The 19,920-nt window shown below is 37.0% G+C and overlaps 1 protein-coding gene and 1 long non-coding RNA gene across 2 annotated transcripts; one reads left to right on the top strand and one right to left on the bottom strand.

Moving 5' to 3' along the window:
* Positions 1-892: 892 nt before the first annotated feature.
* On the top strand, positions 893-4,420 carry LOC133464445 (uncharacterized). Its single transcript, XR_009784482.1, has 4 exons — positions 893-998; positions 1,175-1,269; positions 1,558-1,634; positions 1,814-4,420. It is a non-coding gene; the product is annotated as an uncharacterized LOC133464445 (long non-coding RNA).
* Positions 4,421-11,627: 7,207 nt separating this feature from the next.
* bcl2l10 (BCL2 like 10) lies at positions 11,628-17,942 on the bottom strand. Its single transcript, XM_061746422.1, has 3 exons — positions 17,835-17,942; positions 15,400-15,858; positions 11,628-12,599 (listed from the first exon to the last, which is right to left on the bottom strand). The coding sequence occupies exons 1-3, from the start codon at positions 17,865-17,867 to the stop codon at positions 12,477-12,479; spliced, it is 615 nt and encodes a 204-aa protein (XP_061602406.1). The 5' UTR covers positions 17,868-17,942; the 3' UTR covers positions 11,628-12,476.
* Positions 17,943-19,920: the final 1,978 nt, after the last annotated feature.

Here is a 19,920-nt window from a genome sequence, read left to right as displayed (position 1 = left end):
AATGCAATTACAAAAACAAAAAGGTCATACATTCTGGATTCATTACAAATCAACTGAAATATTGCAAGCCTTTTATTATTTTAATATTGCTGATTATGGCTTACAGCTTAAGAAAACTCAAATATCCTATCTCAAAAAATGTACTTAAAAAACTTAATCTTAAACTGTAAGCCATAATCAGCAATATTAAAATAATAAAAGGCTTGCAATATTTCAGTTGATTTGTAATGAATCCAGAATGTATGACATTTGTGTTTTTTTTAATTGCATTACAGAAAATAAAGAACTTTATCACAATATTCTAATTTTCTGAGACAGTCCTGTATTTTAATGGTGAATCAGACGAGCTGATCAGTTGTGTGAATATTGTCCACAGTCGTACACGAGTATTAAACTATTTTTATGCATGCAAACATGCACAGGTGCTTTGCATTTTAGGGACTTTCAAATGTTTCTGGATGATGAAGGATGTCAACGGCAGTGATATCCTGCATGAGGAGGCTTGGCAGATTCTTGAGCGTGTGCCTGCAGGAGGAGACAGTAGCTCTGCTGTTCCCGCGGCCTCACATCTGGACTTTCAGGCAGGTGTCCAGTCGTCTGTTGAGTTTCCTCTGATCACGCTGACGCGGCTGCTTTACCTGTGCCGTGATGTGAAAGGGAGAGACGCTGCAGGTGCAGCACTGAAAGGTCAGCCTTAGACACACGTGGTGCAAGATTTACATCTGCCGTCAGTCGACACTGCTTCAATTCAGAACTAGCAGAGAGGCCGGCCCCGGCGAGGAACACTGAAACTGTACCCAACTATGTTGGTGGGAGGTTTCTGAGGACTGTATTAACTAAACAGTGACTTCTTTACCTCCCACTGGGTGTGGCTTTGTCTCTGACTGCAACATCCAGACTGAACATCTCAGTTCTCTCATCTGGGCACCGGGTTGACAGGAACACGGCTGGTTTAAAAGTGAAGGAAACACCATGACCACAATCACCGTTGAGTATTGGTATGTTTGCCATTTTTTCTTTTATTTGTACAAAGGAAAAAAAAATTGCTGATATTTTGTGCTTCTAATCTTAACTTGAAGAGGTTCACAGTGAGATTTAGAGCTGAAGGGCAACAAGGAAGCAAGATTTGAAACGATGTGAATTTCTTATTTCTTCTGCATCCTCTGTGTCACAGTAAAGGATGAAGTTACGCATACCGCTACCAGGAACTAGCCGGCGTCCTCAGGCAGGTTCCTGGTGTGAAGGTTGCTGGAGTCGAAGGGAGGGCAGGTGAAGTGCTTTTCTCTTCCTCTCATGCAATCTAATAAATTATATTCATATGTAAAATGCACAGCGGACGAGACTGAATTTGAACAGATCAATCCATATATTTATATACACTTTTAGAAGAAAAATCTTTGCCAGAAATGCATTTCTTTTCTCTTATTATTCATTTGAAACCATTTTCTGTGCAGATACTGAGTGTAAATGTGCAACATGAACTGTAATCTGCAACCCACTAAGACCACATACAGTTTCATACAATTTGAAACCTGTTTTTTTTTGTCCTGCCTACAGACAGCTTTGAGGTTTTACTGGGTGATGAGCTGCTCTACTCAAAACTCAATACGGGGCAGTTTCCTGATCCTGAACAGGTTTGTGTGCCACTGAGATCCACATTATTATTATTTTTCACTCCTTTTCTGTAGACAGACGGCTCCACGCCTGCAGTCTCACATACAGATCATTTAGTGCCTATTTGAAGATACTGTTCTCCCTGAGGTGAGGTGGCTTTTTCATCGAGGTTGCATGTCTCCGTGTGTTACGTGAGCAGATGGCAGCGAGGGTGAAGGAGATGGTTCCTGGAGGAAATGTGAAGAAGACGTCAAACCGCAAGAATCTTAAAGAGAGATGCCGCCTCCAGTAGAAGATGGGAGGGTCTTCAACCTGTGTTCACTGCAACAAAGGGATGTCTTTGTCTTTTTTCAAAGTAAATTTCACATCTAAAAAAAAAAAAAAGACATGCTAAAGTTCCCCCACAGTTACCGTACTATTTGCTGTAAAAGTAAATAGGAAGTTGGTGAGAAAAGCTCAGAAGAGCCCGCCCCTGATGTGCACTTCTGTTTATGAATGCACGCACTTAAACACTTGTGGTGTGTGCACGATGCAAATGTAGAAGTGTTTCAGTGGACTGGCTCCTCAACAACTGTTTACAATTAAAACTAATTGACAATATCACAATATTCTCATCAACTTACTACATGTTTTAGATTTTCCCTGTTTTAGATGAGTCCAAACGGAAGCTTTGGATTTTTGTTCCCACGGTCCGATGGTCAATATTTCACCAAATTCATTACTCGTCGCTTTGTTAGTTTTATTTTCCTGTGGGGACGGGGGTTTCAGAGCAGCCATGAAAACTACTGACTGTATTTTCATTTGACTGGGGTCAGAGTTCAGCTGTAATCTTAAACATAACCCTCTTGTGTTCCCACGGCGTCTCGTGGGAAATTAGGCAAATGAGAGCTCTAGGATGTAGATTACGGGGAGGCTTTACGACACCCGGCACGACGGCATGTGGTTGCAAATCATAAAACAAGAAATCATGGGAGTATTAAGTTCTACCGGGGGGGGGGGTCCTAAAAGTGCTGATTTACAGCGTTCTAGTGACGACCAGAGCAGTCATCATGAAGTTGAAAGCTTTACTGTCGTTTCCGGCATTCACATCACAAAAAAAAAAAAACTTTGGTGGAGCAATCCTGTCAGGAGTTCACTCTTTCAATCCGGCGGTTGATGGAGCTGAAACTAGAGGCTTTTGGTCAGGGGGGGGGATTCCTGCTGCTGGCATCTCCAGCCTCTTCCCCCCCCCGAACCTTTACGGATCAACCTAGAGCTAGTCACAACAGTCTAGTCACAACAGTCTGGTAGTTACCGTATTTTCCGCACTATAAGCCACACCTTTAATTTTCTCAAAAACCAGCAGTGCGCCTTATAATGCAGTGCGTTTTATATATGATCATTACAGTAATTTCTGTTACTCTAGTCAGGGGGATTGTGGGTAATGTAGTTGGTGTCGCAGAAGTAACGGCGCTAAAAACGTCAGAAATCGTCACAGACGTTCAAGACAACAGCAGCGACGCTGACTCGCATAATGGCGACTTTGACGAGACGGAGCAAAGCTGGTTTTTATTTTGTTAATAAAGTTTGACATACGATACTTCCTGTTTTTTTTTTGCATTTGCTGTAGGATTTTGTAGCATTTCCTGTAGCGCAGCTCCATCAGGTAGATACGTAACTCAACCCCAGATTCAGATTCAGATTATGTTTATTTGCCATTTGTGTAACACACATAGGCAATTGTCACGTTGGTAACAGTGTGCCTACTCAGAGTATTCTTTTCACGTGTAAATAAATAAAACACAGACACAAACACCGCAGTGAGGAATAGCAAAAAATAAAGTGCAGGCATATACATTAAATAAATTATAGTCCAGTTATGATTATTATTATTTTTTAGTTAAGGTGGCAGCCACTATAGTACGGTATTTTACCAGATATTTAGTGAGCCTTATAATGCGGTGCTCCTTATAGTGCAGAAAATAGGGTAATTTAACCGCACAACAAGCCATATTATCCTTAAACTAGAATAATTCTTCACAGCTCAGTCAAGTTTAAGAGTATTAAAAGTCCACCTTGAAGGTCAGAAGACCCAACTCTTTATTTAAATTAAATTCAAATGTATCTCTTCCCCTGCAAATATTTGGGCACCTGTGGATCCTCCTCGCAGTACCTGTCCAACCTACATTTTTCCTATGATTACTTTTTTGTTTTAACTTTGAAGTGATGATATGTGACACGTGTCACTGAAATCTGTCGTATTTTCAACATGTAAATCAGCCCAAACCTCATAAATGTCATCGCAGTTCAACCAAATGTATTAACATACTTGAACTAACCCGCTTTTGCACGTTTACTTACTTTGATCTTATTTCTTTAATCAACTGATGCCTAAATGAATATAGTAACGTATAAACAAGTTTGAGCTTTTACAGGCTGTTTCAGAATAAGCAGTCCCTTTTCATGTCCTGTAATTGTAGTTTTGGATCCACGTTTCAGTCACAGGTCACCGGCGGAAGGATATCACGATGCTGAGGCTCTTTGGTTAAGAAAATACTAAACTAAATACTAAACAAGTGTCTAGCGACCACCGTGTCCAGGCATTCAGGGCTCTATCTCACCACGGCACGTCGCATTAACCATCAGCACCAACGCGGTGCGTGCAGCTGCCGGTGCACGGTTACTACAGCTAGTCTAGACTTATGTGTCATATAAAGTTTGGGAACATGAGACTAACCAGCCTAAGCCTTGTACCCAATGTTCAATTTAATGAAGGAGAAAAAAAACTATTAAACTGTCTTATTAATAAATTTTCTACATGTATTCACTTTGGTTGTCAAGAGTTTGCTTAGTAATGAGGATTAATTGTTTGTGTGCGTGTGTTTGAAGTTGTACAGGACTGTCTCAGAAAATTAGAATATTGTGATAAAGTTCTTTATTTTCGGTAATGCAATTTAAAAAAAAAAAAAAAAAAAAAGTCATATATTCTGGATTCATTACAAATCAACTGAAATATTGCAAGCCTTTTATTATTTTAATATTGCTGATTATGGCTTACAGTTTAAGATTAAGTTTCCCAGAATATTCTAATTTTTTGAGATAGGATATTTGAGTTTTCTTAAGCTGTAAGGCATGATCAGCAATATTAAAATAATAAAAGGCTTGCAATATTTCATTTGATTTGTAATGAATCCAGAATGTATGACATTTTTGCATTACAGAAAATAAGGGACTTTATCTCAATATTCTAATTTTCTGAGACAGTCCTGTACAGCATGGAGTAACATTTATCAGGTAGATCTGGGCAAATATGATGTAATAAGAGTGAGTTGCATGTGCCTGTGGTTTAAGCGTGTCTGTCTTTTCAGATCTCATGAAAACACAGACTTCATGGACTTTTTCAAAGTTGAAAAAGTCCACAAATAGAGGGTGAAAACGTTGGACGGGAACTAAAGCCCAGCCGTCACACATTCAGGAGACTGAAGTTTAATAATCCACGTCACCATTTATCTATTCGTGTTTTGTACTCATCCTCACACACACTTCACATTGACACTTGTACTCTGGTTGGGGATCAAAGGCTGCTTGATTAGGTTTAAAATGTAGCGGGGGGAATGAGAACATGATCGCTCGCCTTAAAATAGACCCGATAACTCCTGACCCGCCTGCACACTGTTCAACTGAAGTAAACTCATCTCAAAAGGAAAAAATGCAGGCACTCTGGTGGCTTGAAAAAATTAAAAAACCTTTATTTGACTTGGGTTACATACTAAAAAGACAACAACGCGTGTCGGCTTGCGCCTTCCTCAGGGTGTATGGAGACAAGAGACAATCCCAATCACAAGGATTGTCTCTTGTCTCCATACACCCTGAGGAAGGCGCAAGCCGACACGCGTTGTTGTCTTTTTAGTATGTAACCCAAGTCAAATAAAGGTTTTTTAATTTTTTCAAGCCACCAGAGTGCCTGCATTTTTTCCTTTTGAGATTACTGTTGCACCCATTGCAAGAGCACCGGTGGTTGTGGGGACACCAGCAGCGCTCCTGTTATTCTGTTTTTGAAGTAAACTCATGCTGGGAGTCTCGATGTTTAGTTTCTGTCTGCACCAATGCAGTGATCTTTAAGTATGGTGTTAGATGGTTTAGATTCTTTTGTCATATTAATTAAAATTTCTCAAAAACAGTTAACTGTTTATCGTCCAGGGGCTGGAGCTGTTTGCTGACTTTAGACAAATCGGTGTAATTTCAGTTGTGGACAGTACTGGAGTTGAGGGGGGATGAGGGGGGATGGCATCCCCCCCTGAAATAAAAACGGTCCAAATCATCCCCCCCTGTAAAACTGCAACCCTGCCTTTCCATCCCTTATGCCATTTCATCAATGAATGTGGTTTTACTGCTATTTCAACATTAGAGTCATCACCAGAAAAATAACACCAGAAAAATAACTTACCGTATTTTCTGGACTATAAGCTGCTACTTTTTTCATAGGTTTTGAAACATGCGGCTTATACAAAGGTGCGGCTATTCTGTGGAATTTTCTTCCACCGGTCAGGGTGCTCTAACCGGAATTAGAATCAAAACTAAGACAAAATAAATGCAAAGAAGAATACGCTACGTCTTCTTTAGCAGATAGAAGTAGGTAGAAGCAGATTTCAAACAGATAAATAAATAAATAAATACCGGTTATTTTCTCTTGGTTCTGTCCCGTTTTAATCAGCAAAGTTGCTGCCGTGTTAAAAGACACTGTTAGGAAAAGATCTATTTAGGTACAAACATGTACATCATTTACAGTTCAGAATCCTTCTGTACATGTAGTAAATATCTAATCTAACAACATAAATATCTGCAGTTTGCATACCTTTTTTTTTTTTTTAAATAGAGCGGATGCGGCTTGTATGCAGGTGCGGCTTATAGTCCAGAAAATACGGGTATTTGACAATTTTCACCTGTTTCAATTAAATTTTCACTTGAAATAAGTAGGAAAATCTGCCAGTGGGACAAGATTTATCTTCTTATTACAAGCAAAACAATCTTGTTCCACTGGCAGATTTTTTTACTTATTTTAAGTGAAAATCTACTTGAAACAGGTGAAAATTGTTGTTTTTTCCAGTGATGAGTCTTGTTTTAAGTGTAATGAGATTTTTTTTTTACTAAAATGAGAAATTTAAACTAGAAGTAAGACAAATATTCTTAAGATTTTGAGTTTTTTGCAGTGATCCATTTTACTTATCCTGTGAAGGACAGAGTCATATTGATAAGTTCAGAAAACTGTTTTTCATTGTTGTGTTTTGATGTATTTGATGTAAGCCCAGTGGATATTTAAAGCTTACAGAAGGCTGCATTTAACTGCTGCTATGTCATTCCTGCAGTATTTCTACAGCTGTTTTGGTCAGTGCTATTATTTGTAATATATTATATTATTTGTAATCAGCATAAATTATCTGTCCCCATATGATAAAATCCACCTCCCCCCTGATTTTTTTTTTACAACTCGAGTACTGGCTGTGGATGAATACACAACTGGACTGAAAACAGCGTCCAGCGCTGCTGTAAATCACACAGAGGATGTTAACAGAAGTTTGTTGTTTTTTTTCTAATAACGGGGTCAGTTGATCCTCGGTCTGTTGATACTGACCGTGACCAGACGCAGCTTTGAGAGGACGGACATCAAGCAGCTTACATTCGGACACTAGGAAAAGCAGATGGATCCAAACACTTTCGGGCCTTTTTTTTCGGAGCAGTCGTAGAAAACATCATCCACATAATCTCTGAAGCGAGTAATCCATCAAATAAACAGATGATGATAGATTTACCAGCTGTTTGTCTGGCAGACTGAGACGTATCAACAGCAAACGGAAACCACATCCCAGGTGGTTCTAGGGCTCCGTTTCACAATCCCCGGCACGGCCGCAATGGAGAAATGTGTAGACGTGGGCGAGAAAAGTGCCTACACACGAGGAAATGATCCATTTCACTCTGTCTCACTCTCTCAAAATACCATAAAAACACACCAAGTGTGTTCGTAGTACATTAAATAAACTGTAGACATAAGAGTTTATGGCTGTTTGATTTTTTTTTTAGGTCGGGTATTAAATTCAGCCAGGGATACAATCCACCCGCCACTTCTAATTTCTATGCTAGATTTCAATCTAAAAAGATGAATAAATTAAAAATATGTTCATATTCCACTTGTGTTGTCTATAATTACTTTTACTTTAAGTGGAGAAATAGTTATTTTCAGAATATGACAGTTGAACTGATTTAATTCATGATAACAATTGATATTTAATATTACCTTACATTATTTTTAATAAAATCTGTTTAAACTCAACTTTTGCTCCCAAAATGGCATTCGAAACATTAATCCTGCCAGAGCTGAAACACGAAACCACCAGCGTCGCAACCTGATACGACTGCAGGTCACAGCAGAGCTTTGTTCAGTTCAGTTCAATAAATAAATATAAATATATATACACATATACACAGTACAGACTAAAAGTTCTGACACACTTCCCCATTTCTTTGAATGAGAAGGTCTGTAAAACTTTTGGTTTGTATTGTGTGTGTTTATATTTATTTATATATATATATATATATATATATATATATATATATACATAAAAACACATATATAACATCCAAACAGTGACATGGAAGAGGAAAGAAACCCGGCCCACACCAGCAGACCTTCCTGCCGAGGCCCAGCTGGGTAAAGTGAGAAAAGAAGAGGATTTGGGACAGTTTTCTTCAGACTTTCACTGGAAAAGACCTGAAATAATCCAGCGTGACCCCCGGTTCCTCCAGCCGATCCACGCCGAGGGAGCTGCAGAGCAACTGGCCGGCCCTGAGGGCCAAGTAGCAAAGGGGATGACGGTTGCACCCACCAAAAGTCAAGGCCCCTAATTATACATACATTTGTTCCTTTATACACATTTTACCTGATTAGGCACAAAAAATAAATAAATCCTCCCCTGTACAGTTACCATGGATGTAAAATCTGGCCATGGAGATCAAAACTGTCTTTTTAATGATTTTAACTAGGCTGTAAATACATTGATAGAGACATTAAGATCCCCTAGTGGTCAGGTAATGAAGTGCAGATTTCCTGACTATCAGGAACGCTTCCACCTGCAGGTTGTAATGTTGGGGATTGTGACACACGACTGGATAAGCGGCACTTTAAAGTCGGAAAGTTGGTGTAGTTTATGATAAAATCTTGATCTTTAGAACAAACTGTTACCGTTTCACATAAATGTGACAAACGGCATCGGCTGAAGTATCACACTCCCACAGCTGGGCACAAAACTCAGAGACATAGTTACAGGACTGTCTGAGAAAATTTGAATATTGTGATAAAGTTCTTTATTTTCTGTAATGCAAAAATGTCATACATTCTGGATTCATTACAAATCAACTGAAATATTGCAAGCCTTTTATTATTTTAATATTGCTGATCATGGCTTACAGCTTAAGAAAACTCAAATATCCTATCTCGAAAAATTTGAATATTCTGGGAATCTTAATCTTAAACTGTAAACAATAATCAGCAATGTTAAAATAATAAAAGGCTTGCAATATTTCAGTTGATTTGTAATGAATCCAGAATATATGACATTTTTTATTTATTTTTTTTTTAAATTGCATTACAGAAAATAAAGAACTTTATCACAATATTCTAATTTTCTGAGACAGTCCTGTATATTCTTCATCACATGGTATAACATTTTTTATATTTTAGTAGAGTTTAATCTCTAATATTTGTCACTCCACATAGAAGTACCAAGTCATCCGAGCTTGGAGGATCCAGCGTGAACTTTTGAGGGAGGGAAGCTTTAAGTTTATCTAGATAAACATTAGATTTGAAGCCTGTAAATCAGTACTTTTGTCTTCTCTGGTCTCGGGGTGGCTCTTCACCGCTTTGAATGAGTTTTGGTTGCATTGTCCTCTTGTGGTTGGAAACTTTGAGCACCAAACGCCTACCAGAGGACGGGGTTTGTCCCAGACATGGAGCGCCACTTCCCTCTGGCGAGGGAGGATTACGTAGTTAGTGGTTTCAGTCGTCCACTGAGGAAATGTCTCAACCCACAAGCGATTGGTCCAGTTTGTCCTTCTGAAAAAAAATATCTCAAGACACTGCTTGTCTTCTGGGACACTAGACTGCTTTCGTCAAGAGAGGACGTCATGATCTTTAGAGGTTTTAATGAGGTTGATTTCCTCTTCCTCTGTGAACAAAATGTGACGTAAATTTCTCATGGTGACATACCGACTGTGGTTATGATGCAAGTAGTGTTGAAAAGATTGATTCTCCGATTTTAAATCGATTCTCACATTAATTCCTAAAAATCGATTCATATGTCTAAAGATCGATTTAAAAAAAATATTATTTTTTTTTTTCATCATTACATTACAACTTTTGGTATTTTTTTTGTTTATGCCCAAAAAAGGAATATTTTGTTGGACACGAGAATAACTGGTGCCATGTTGTTGCCTTTAAATATGTTTAAAGGTATGAAAACATTAAAGTTTTCAGTTATAATTGCATAAATTGTCTATATTTCTTTGCTTTATACACTGTCTTGGGGTTACATTTGCATAAATGTTAAAAATCAAATTCTCATAAATGGGGAAAAAATAAAACCGATTTCATCCGTCTGTTCGCTGCCCTGGATCTGTTTGGTAATTCTGACCCACACGATGTTTCTGAAAGCAGTTCTATCAGCATTCTGGGAGCTGATTGGTCCTTACAGCATCATTAGCTGCAATACTTGCTGTTGAATCTCAATATAATACTAGTAGTAATATGTTGCAGAACTACAGTCATATAATTCATGCAACAGCTGAAAAAACAGTTTTATTAACAGTAACCCAAATCAATATTGGATCGAATCAAAGCGTGGTAATCGATTCTGAATCTTAAGAATCGGAATCTAATTGATTCTTGACATTTGAATCGATCCCCAGCCCTAGATGCAAGCGATCCATAGAGGGCTCCAGCATTCTGATTGTTTTTTTTTAAGGGTTCTAGCTCAACAAACTTTCCCAATAAGTTGTATTTTCATGTAAAATTTTAATCTGAAACTTTGCATCAATAGCTGTACTTTATGTGAACTACGAACACCAGATTACAGACGTCGATATGTTTTCATGTTGATATTGGAGCTGTTTTCAGCCGTCACAGACCAGCTGTGCCTGCCGACTGTTTTTGCAGGTAGCGTGCTGATAAGACTATTGTGTCAGCTGATAAGTCGATAACCTCCTGCATTTCCTTCCTCATTCGCAGGAAGACGAGCGCAGCCTCTTTTTTAGCTTTGGTGCATGTCTCTGATCCACTGATCCATTTTCTCTACCGGCTTGATCCGGTTCAGAGTTGGTCTGAACTGAAGTAAATTAAATTGATTGTGATGAAGTTTCTACAAAAACATTCATAAAAGTAAAAATGTTTAATTTTGACCGAAGAAATATAACATGGATGTCATTTTAACAGGAAAATAAACGTCAAAATGTACCTAGCGACACATAAAATAGATTTTTTTATATTTTACTGGGTAAATAACTCCACATATGAATAAAGCACACTAGAGGAAAAGTAATAACTTTTTTTCCAGGCTCATTTGCATGTCAGTCATGTGACAACCTTAAAATCTGATTCCAGACATGTAATGTGAGTTTTGGTTATTTAACGATAGAGTTTTAAGTAGCACTGTCACAGAGACGAGTGATTAAACTGATTAATTTAGAGTTGACCTACATCTGACTGGCAGCTGAGGTCTCTGTCCGCTGCTTCTTCCAGTCCTGCGATACTTTCTGATTGGTCTTTTCTTGTAACTAGACAACTAATTCTCGTATTTGTAGGAATTTCTGAGCCGTAACTGGAGCACTGCGATGGCAGGACGCGTCTTATTTACGACGATGTGTCTACACGTGAAAGGATGGAGAATTGATTACTATTTGTGTTTCCATAGACACATCTAGAGCGACGGCAGGCCAAGTATCTCGCTGCCTTTTTGCACTGCGCTAATCCAAAGAACCACAAAGTCGACGATTATTTCTTTTATTACAAAACAGTGAGAAATAAATAGAACAAAATAATGTAAAAATATAATGCTTAGATTTTTTTGGGGGGGGGAGAAAGGGCGAGGGGGTTGCCATACAAACATTTTGTTGTAATGCAAATTTGTCAGATTGGTCCCTGGTTTGGTAGGTTGATATGAAATATTTTAACCACATATTATAGCACCATTGTGTGGTCACTGCACAGCTCTGCTGACCTTGTAAATCACAGACATTTTACATTTATTTAAAAAAAGAAAAGAAAAGAAAAATGCAGGACAAACTTGGAAACAATAGAATTAGCTGTGGGTCAGTTAGAAAATGGCCACTGCTTAAGGTTTCATTTAATATAAATATAATATATTAATTTATACATTATACACTAGAATGCATTTTCCACAACTCAGGTAAACACAACAAAAGGCGGCTAATCATTTTAAAAGTCTAAAACCAAATTTGTGGGAGTTTTTCTTTAAATGAAATATTTTAGCGACACAAACCAAAAAGAAAAAACTTTGAGAGCAAAGTTTTCCCAGAACAGAGTCCTGTGCTTCAGTACTTAACCAAAGATATGCAAACGTAACGTCAGTCACTCCAATATTTCTCAAGGCATTCACATTGCTTTTACAATCTTCAGGAGCAAGTGACAGAATGTCAGTATTAATGCTTGCTGGGGGTCCAAGTATGTGCAAATATTGACGACATGAGATCACAAACCCTGAATTCACTACAGATTAAGCCTGATTTGCAGCGCTTGATGTTAGAATTAAAAAACCTACCCATTGTGTCAAAATGAGAACTGGATTAAGGACGTGTTTAAGGACGTAGGAGGCCGGCTAGCGCACCAGCAGGAAGGTGAGTCCGGCGATGCCGACGCCAGCAGCAGCAAACAGCGCCGTCTTCATGGATGAGTCCTGACCCACCTCTCTGGCGCTGAGGGAGAACTTACAGAACCCTTCCTGCACGACGGGAGAAGCACAAGGAAATGTGTCATTTAGGGATAATAAATCTCTAACAGTTTCAGTAAATAGTAGTGATGCACCGAAATTAACATTTGTGGCCGAAACCAAAACTAATAATAAACACTTGGCCGAATACCGAACATGGTTCTTCACAGTTTTTCATTTATTTTGCCAATTTTTTCACCATTGCATAAATCAAATACATTTGATTAGGCATGCTTTTCAAAGAAAAAAATCTTTAACAAAATTACAAGGTAGAAAATATTTATTGAACATAAAAAACTTAACATTTTTGAATTTCCCAGCATTATGTTGTTTTGGTTCCACCTCCTGGTGAATGTTAGGTAAAATTCTTATGTGGTTACTTTGTGGTTGGCCAACGATTTATGTTTGTGGTGCGCAACCGGTACGGGAGCGGCCAGTCTATTTCCTTATATTACAACGCCTTTATTAATTGTTCGGTTTTTTCCCCACTTATTCCACCGAAAGTGTTTTTTTTGCCATTTTCGGCCGAACAATTTCGGTTACCGAACAATCGGTGCATCACTAGTAAATAGCCAGTTGCAATGCATCAGTGATGGTATATGTATAATGTAGTTTTTAGACTCAATGATACTCTGTCATCTCATCCCCATTTATGCTCCCACTCATGAACACGCCACAAGGGGAAAACAACTTTTAAAAAGGGAAAAAAGGAAACTGAAATGTACAAGTTTCAGTGTAACCTGCAAAGGTCCAAAAATTTGGAATGAGCTTGGTAGTGCTATAAAAAGAGTCTGGATCTCTCTCAATTTTTAAAAAAAGACTAAAACAAAAATTGTTATTAAATTATGTCTCTTATTAATTTTTTTGATGTACCAATACCTGATGTGTTATTTTTATAAGAATATATTTGTATCTTGTATCTTGTAAGGCAATACAGTATATAGTTTTTGTCACTTGTTAATACATTTGTCATTTATTGTTTCTAGTATCATTTTCATTGTTAAATGTAATAGAATCATTTGTTGTAAGATTGAGTTTTAGTTTTGTTTCCAGGCGGATCAAAGGAAGGATTTGTCTGAGAGTTTCTCATTTTGATGATTGTTTTAAGGACCTTTTTTATTCTGATGAAATTGTACACTGGAGTGAAAGGAAAAAAGACAAAAAAGAGATTTGGATTGGAAATCTGAGTTTTTTTTGTGTTTTTTTCTTATTTAGGTTATAAAGGTTATTATACTGTATGTATATGTATTATATGTGTAATTTATAGTAGTTCTGATGTGTGACTGGGCCCCTATTCATAAGCTACAGTAGCTTCTGGGGAGTCCCATTTTACAAACCTTTATTGATTATTATCTGTATTTGTGTTTTTTAATCATTTGTAAGTAATCTCTAAACTATGGTAATATATTTATCCACTGAAGGTTAAAAATGAAACGACTCCCTTCCAGGGCTGCAGAGGAGTACAAGCTTTGTTAGTCAGAAGCTCATTTTTTCTCTGCTTCACTAAGACTTAAGCTCTCCAAACAGTCCGGCAGCTGTATTTCTCCATCATGTTTTTGCATTTGTGCAGCGAGTGCACCTGCTCTCGGCCCCAGGTGTTTCGCTGCTTTACAGCTGCTTGTTTTTTCTAGTCACACAAAGTGAATAATACTAAATTCAATACAGCTTTGACTGTTACTACAAAGTCCATCTGGCTGAGCGGGTTGTGCGTCTGTTGAAACCAGCTGCCAGCTGAAGAAGGAGGGGCGAGTCTTTCTCTGAGCGAGTGTGTGTGTGTGTTTGTGCATTTTAGGCGAGTCCATTCATAAACAAAAGACAGTCAACTGATGTGTTCAGCTTGGTGGACCTTCGGGGACTGAACATTGTACATTATAACTGCCCCTTGACGTTTTTTCTGGTAAAACGGCAACAACAAGCCTTTTAAAAAGGATCATTATTGATCTTTTTACTAGTAGTTACAAAACTTTAGTGTGGATTTGCCTGACATTTTCATCAACTTATTAGGGTTCAATCCTTAAGTTGCTGGGTTATTAAAAGTTCCCAGAAACAGTCAAAAGAAGATCGGTGATGCAGCGTTTGTCAACTACTACGCCCCAAAACTATGGAACAAACTGCCCAAAAAACATCAGGGAAGCCGAGTCGGTAGATATCTTCAAAAGATAACTTAAAACCTATATCTTCACTCAAGCATTTAAGCATGAGATAACCGCGCCTTAGTTGCCACTTTCCTTTTATCTATATATCATTGATTTTTACTGTCTGCATTACTTTTAAATGTTTTTATATCATCATTTTATCTTGTACTCTCATTTGTTGATATTTTTACCTTTTTATATTCATTTTTTATACTATCCTATCTTAGTAGTTGTTCTGTGGAGGAATTTGGAACTGAATTTTGTCAGGGTTATGTTATATCACTGCACTTAAATATTTGTGTTTTTTGTTTTATTTCTCATTGTTCTTGACACGTTTGTACTGTTACTGTGAAGCACTTTGAGCTGCGACTTTCGTATGAAAAGGTGCTATATAAATAAAGTTTATTATTATTATTATTATTAAGTTCCTCTTGCTGCCAAATAAAGTGAAAAGGGCAGAATCTATTACAAATGTTGCTTTTTTTTTTTCCCCCTCCCCATCTTTTTTAGCAGGGAGCAGGAAACGAAACGATCTTGTGGTTTTCAAATGCAGTTTCATTTTCTTTGGATAATCTATCTTAAAAACAGCATACTGGCTTCGATTCAATCAAGATAACTCAATCAATCAACTCATATCAGCTCTGCAACACCTGGAGCAGACGCGGCTGATTACTCACCCATCCATCATTCTCCAACAACCAGTCTTTCTTGTCATCTCCCAGGTAATCAGCTATGGTCTCCGCCAGGGCTCTGCAATTCACAGGCCCGCATACCAGTTCCCGCCCTGGGTCCAGCCCCGGCTTGGAGCCCTTCTGCTCCTCCAGCTGTCTGACCAGCACGCCAGTGAAGGCGAAAAGGGAAACAACCCTCCCCCAGTTCAAATGTCCATCTCCCACCATCTCCTCCATCACATTCCTGAGGCTGGAGCAGGGGTCCGGCCCGCACTGCTTCAGGAAGCTCTGCGTCAGGGAGTGGAAGCGGGCCTGGTGCTGCCGCTCCATCTCCTGGGCCAGGTGCCGCATGGCCGCGGCCGGCTCGCTGGGAGGCGGGGGGGCTTGCTGTGGGCTTTTGCAGCACAGGGACATGTAATCCTCCGCCACAGTCAGGGTCTCTTTCCACAGCCCACAGGACATTTTCTAAAAAGAAAGTGGGTATTAAAGAAAAACATTTGTTTTCTACTTCTTTTGTAATACAGACTTGATCTGGTGAAGTGATCGGAGCAACCACCCAAAATCCAGTTTTATTTTTCCAATAAATCTGTTAAAAGACCACAGACTGTTTTAAAAGAAACTTAAAAACGTTACTTTTTAAGAAAGCCTATCCCTGATGTCCTGGTCTTTTAGAATGTCCTTGTGCTTTTTTTATTTTATTTTTTATTTTTTTTTTCCATTTTATTTTTATTTTCTATTTTTCTAATCTTTATTGTAAGCGCTTTGAGACTTGTTCTTCAGGTGATAATGCACTCTATAAATACAATTTATTATTATAATTGTATTTGTAATTATTTTATTTTCTGTACAACTTCAGACAACTTCAAGTTTATATCTTAAACATTACATGTTATATCAAAAAAGGAGGGGAAAAAAATGGAAAATTATATCCATCATGCTTCTTAACAGTTAAGCCAATAATCATACAGATTTTAGATAATAAATTACCGGTAACCTTTCACTTTAGTCATCACAATTCAGACGTCATCCAGCAGCTTCACACAACCAAGTCAGCTTGACTCAGCAAAGGCAACGTTATATTGTGAACACTGGGACGCTTATTTATATAATATATATATATATATATATATATATATATATATATATTAGGGGTGTAACAATATATCGTGCCACAAAATTTCGTGATACAAAAACGTCACGATACGTGTCGTGGAGGTGACAAACTGTATTGCGCTATTGGAATATTAATATTAATCTATTGTGTTTACTAGTAACGCGCATCCGAAAAAAGAAAAAAGTAAAATCATACATGAGAGAAATTATTCAGTTTGTGGCTAAATATTTGTAGTTGTATGAAACTGAAGATGCATAATGCAAACCTGACATTTACTTTTAGTTCAGTTTGTGGAAAATGGTTGGCCTGGCTTTCTCTTTAAAACTTAAACAAACTGTAACAATAGGGCAAATGCACAGCATTGTTTTGTATCTTTCAAGACAATTTTTTCCAGTCATATGTTCCTCATACAAGGTTGTTAAAAAAAAATACCGCTATAATATCATATCGTTATCGTGACCTCAATATCGTGTATCGTACCGTATCGTGAGATTAGTGTATCGTTACACCCCTAATATATATATATATATATATATATACACATATACATACACACACATATACACACACACACACATATATATAAAACCTGTCAAACATGTCATTTGTATGTGTAAAAAATATAGGTGAGTTAGTTTCCAGACTTGTGGATCTGGTAAATCAGGCTTTTGTCTCTCCTACATGCCATTTCTTTTTAAAAATGACATCTTAACACAGTCATCAAATGAGTTTTCTTTTAGTTTTTCTTTTTTTTAAGTAATCTCTAACCTTTGCAGTAAAGCTATACGTATATTTGTAAGTATTTCCTGTAAATCCCTCATGACGGAAACCAGGCTGAGAGGAATATCAATGACTAAAGGCTGATTTTTGGTTCCGCGTTACAACAGCGCAGAGCCTACGCCGTACCCTACGGCGTATGCTCTGCGTCGATTTAACCATAATTCAGTCATTATGGACGTGTTGGGTCTGGCAGCTGTTCGCACTCACGTAACAAAAGCTGAAAATGACAAACTATAGACCACATTTATCACTGAATCCCCACTGTACCCGGTGCTACAGTTTGAGGGCTGCAGCGTACTGTTATTAGTGCGTTTGTGGAGGTTTTTGCCCGGCGAGCCTCCTGCTCCGCTGTCAGCAGAGCAATGGAGGACACAAAGAACCGCTCACACACCAGGACCTATAACTGCACTAAAAACCCTGTCCACGCAGCACCCGGCACCCGCACAAACGCTTCTTTGAGAACAGACTTTGTTCTATGGAAATGGTTCATAATATGCACAGCAGCAAAATGGGTTTGTTTGAATGTAAAGGTGGAACAAAGGCTTACCCTCCCAGCGATATCAGACGGCTCTCTGCACATCCAGACGGCGGAAGGGAACCAGGTTACGCTGCGCTGCGTTCACGTCCTCCCTTCTGCCGGCTGCGCATTTATTCAGATCACTCCGCCCCGTGACGTTCGGCGTGTGGGGAAAAAAAAAAGTCCCCAAACCGAAACAGAATAAACCACTACGTAGTGACTGCTCAATTAATATTAGAAAACGAAGTGGTTGGAATTACAGTACTTGCTCTTACTTTTAATCTAATATATATATATATATATATATATATATATATATATATATATATATATATATATATATATATATATATATATATATATATATATATATATATATATTTATATAATTTATACCACGACGGAGTATTAGGGCCAAGACAAAAAAAAATAATTGGAAATTATGAGAATAAAGTCATAATATTATGAGAATAAACTCGTAAAATTACGAAAATAAAGTCATAATGTTGCGAGAATAAAGTCGTAATATTATGAGAATAAAGTCGTAATATTGCGAGAATAAAGTCGTAATTTTTGAGAATAAAGTCGTAATATTATGAGAATAAAGTCGTAATATTGCGAGAATAAAGTCGTAATTTATGAGAATAAAGTCGTAATATTATGAGAATAAAGTCATAATATTATGAGAATAAAGTCGTAAAATTACGAAAATAAAGTCATAATGTTGCGAGAATAAAGTCGTAATATTATGAGAATAAAGTCGTAATATTGCGAGAATAAAGTCGTAATTTATGAGAATAAAGTCGTAATATTGCGAGAATAAAGTCGTAATTTATGAGAATAAAGTCGTAATATTATGAGAATAAAGTCGTAACATTACGAGAATAAAGTCGTAATATTGCGAGAATAAAGTCGTAATTTATGAGAATAAAGTCGTAATTTTATGAGAATAAAGTCGTAATTTATGAGAATATAATTTATGAGAACTTTAACAGGAAGAGCATCTTCCCCCTGTGTTAAAATGAGGAATATTGAGCACCTTGTGAAGTTATATTTATATATTTATAATATATTTAATATTACGACTTTATTCTCAAAATATTACGACTTTATTCTCGTAATATTATGACTTTATTATCGTAATTTTACGACATTATTCTCATATTATTATAACTTTATTCTCGTAATTTCCTTTTTTTTGTCTTAGTTTGGCCCGTCATATACAAACTAAAGAAATACAAAAATAAATATAAAACAACAAAATAAAAATATATATCGCCTTATGTATTCATATATCGCCTAATGTATTCATAAAAATAATAATTTAAAAAATGTTAAAAACAATATTTGAAGTGGTTTTGATTTTAATATGGAATTAGTTCTTCAAATACTTTTTTCTGTAATCAAATGTGTCATAATAATAATTTCATCATTAACCTCCTTACTACTGTAATTACATTCAGGCCGCCTGGATTTATTTTGATTTTATGGCTGTAGAATTGTCAAATGTGCAAAGAATCAGTGCTCCTGCCCATTTTTTTCCCAAATATAACTTCAACTTTCAATATCTGGCAGTTATTCAATATTACTGTGTGTTCTGACTGTGTAATAACTGTTTATTATAAGAAAATTTGCAAGCCTACTACAACAGAAATTATCTTTATTTTTCATAATAGCTAACAACCCACATATGACTTATGCCCAGCTAAATGTATTGGTGGATGACATTCAAACTACTTGCTATTACTTTTAATCTAAAATAAAAAGAAAGTTTTATACAAACGTAAGAAATGCAAAAATAAAGATAAAACAACGAAATAAAAATATATATCGCCTTATGTATTCATATATCGCCTAATGTATTCATAAAAATAATAATTAAAAAAATGTTTAAAACAATATTTGAAGTGGTTTTGATTTTAATATTAAATTAGTTCTTCAAATACTTTTTTCTGTAATCAAATGTGTCATAATAATAATCTCATCATTAATATAAGACAATTTGCATGCCTACTACAACAGAAATTATCTTTATTTTTCATAATAGCTAACAAGCCACATATGACTTATGCCCAGGTAAATTTATTGGTGGATGACATTCAAACTACTTGCTATT

This window comes from Cololabis saira, chromosome 2 (genome assembly GCF_033807715.1).
Source record: "Cololabis saira isolate AMF1-May2022 chromosome 2, fColSai1.1, whole genome shotgun sequence".
Taxonomy (NCBI): Eukaryota; Metazoa; Chordata; class Actinopteri; order Beloniformes; family Belonidae; genus Cololabis; species Cololabis saira.
This window is presented reverse-complemented; position numbering and strand designations above follow the sequence as displayed.

Excerpts from the sequence above, each read along its gene's own strand:
- bcl2l10 (XM_061746422.1), bottom strand. The coding sequence starts at position 17,867 with ATGTGCAGAGAGCCGTCTGATATCGCTGGGAGG. Across the intron at positions 15,859-17,834 it reads CGTCTGATATCGCTGGGAGG|AAAATGTCCTGTGGGCTGTG; the intron begins GTAAGCCTTTGT and ends CTTTCTTTTTAG. Across the intron at positions 12,600-15,399 it reads TGTTGGAGAATGATGGATGG|GAAGGGTTCTGTAAGTTCTC; the intron begins GTGAGTAATCAG and ends CCCGTCGTGCAG.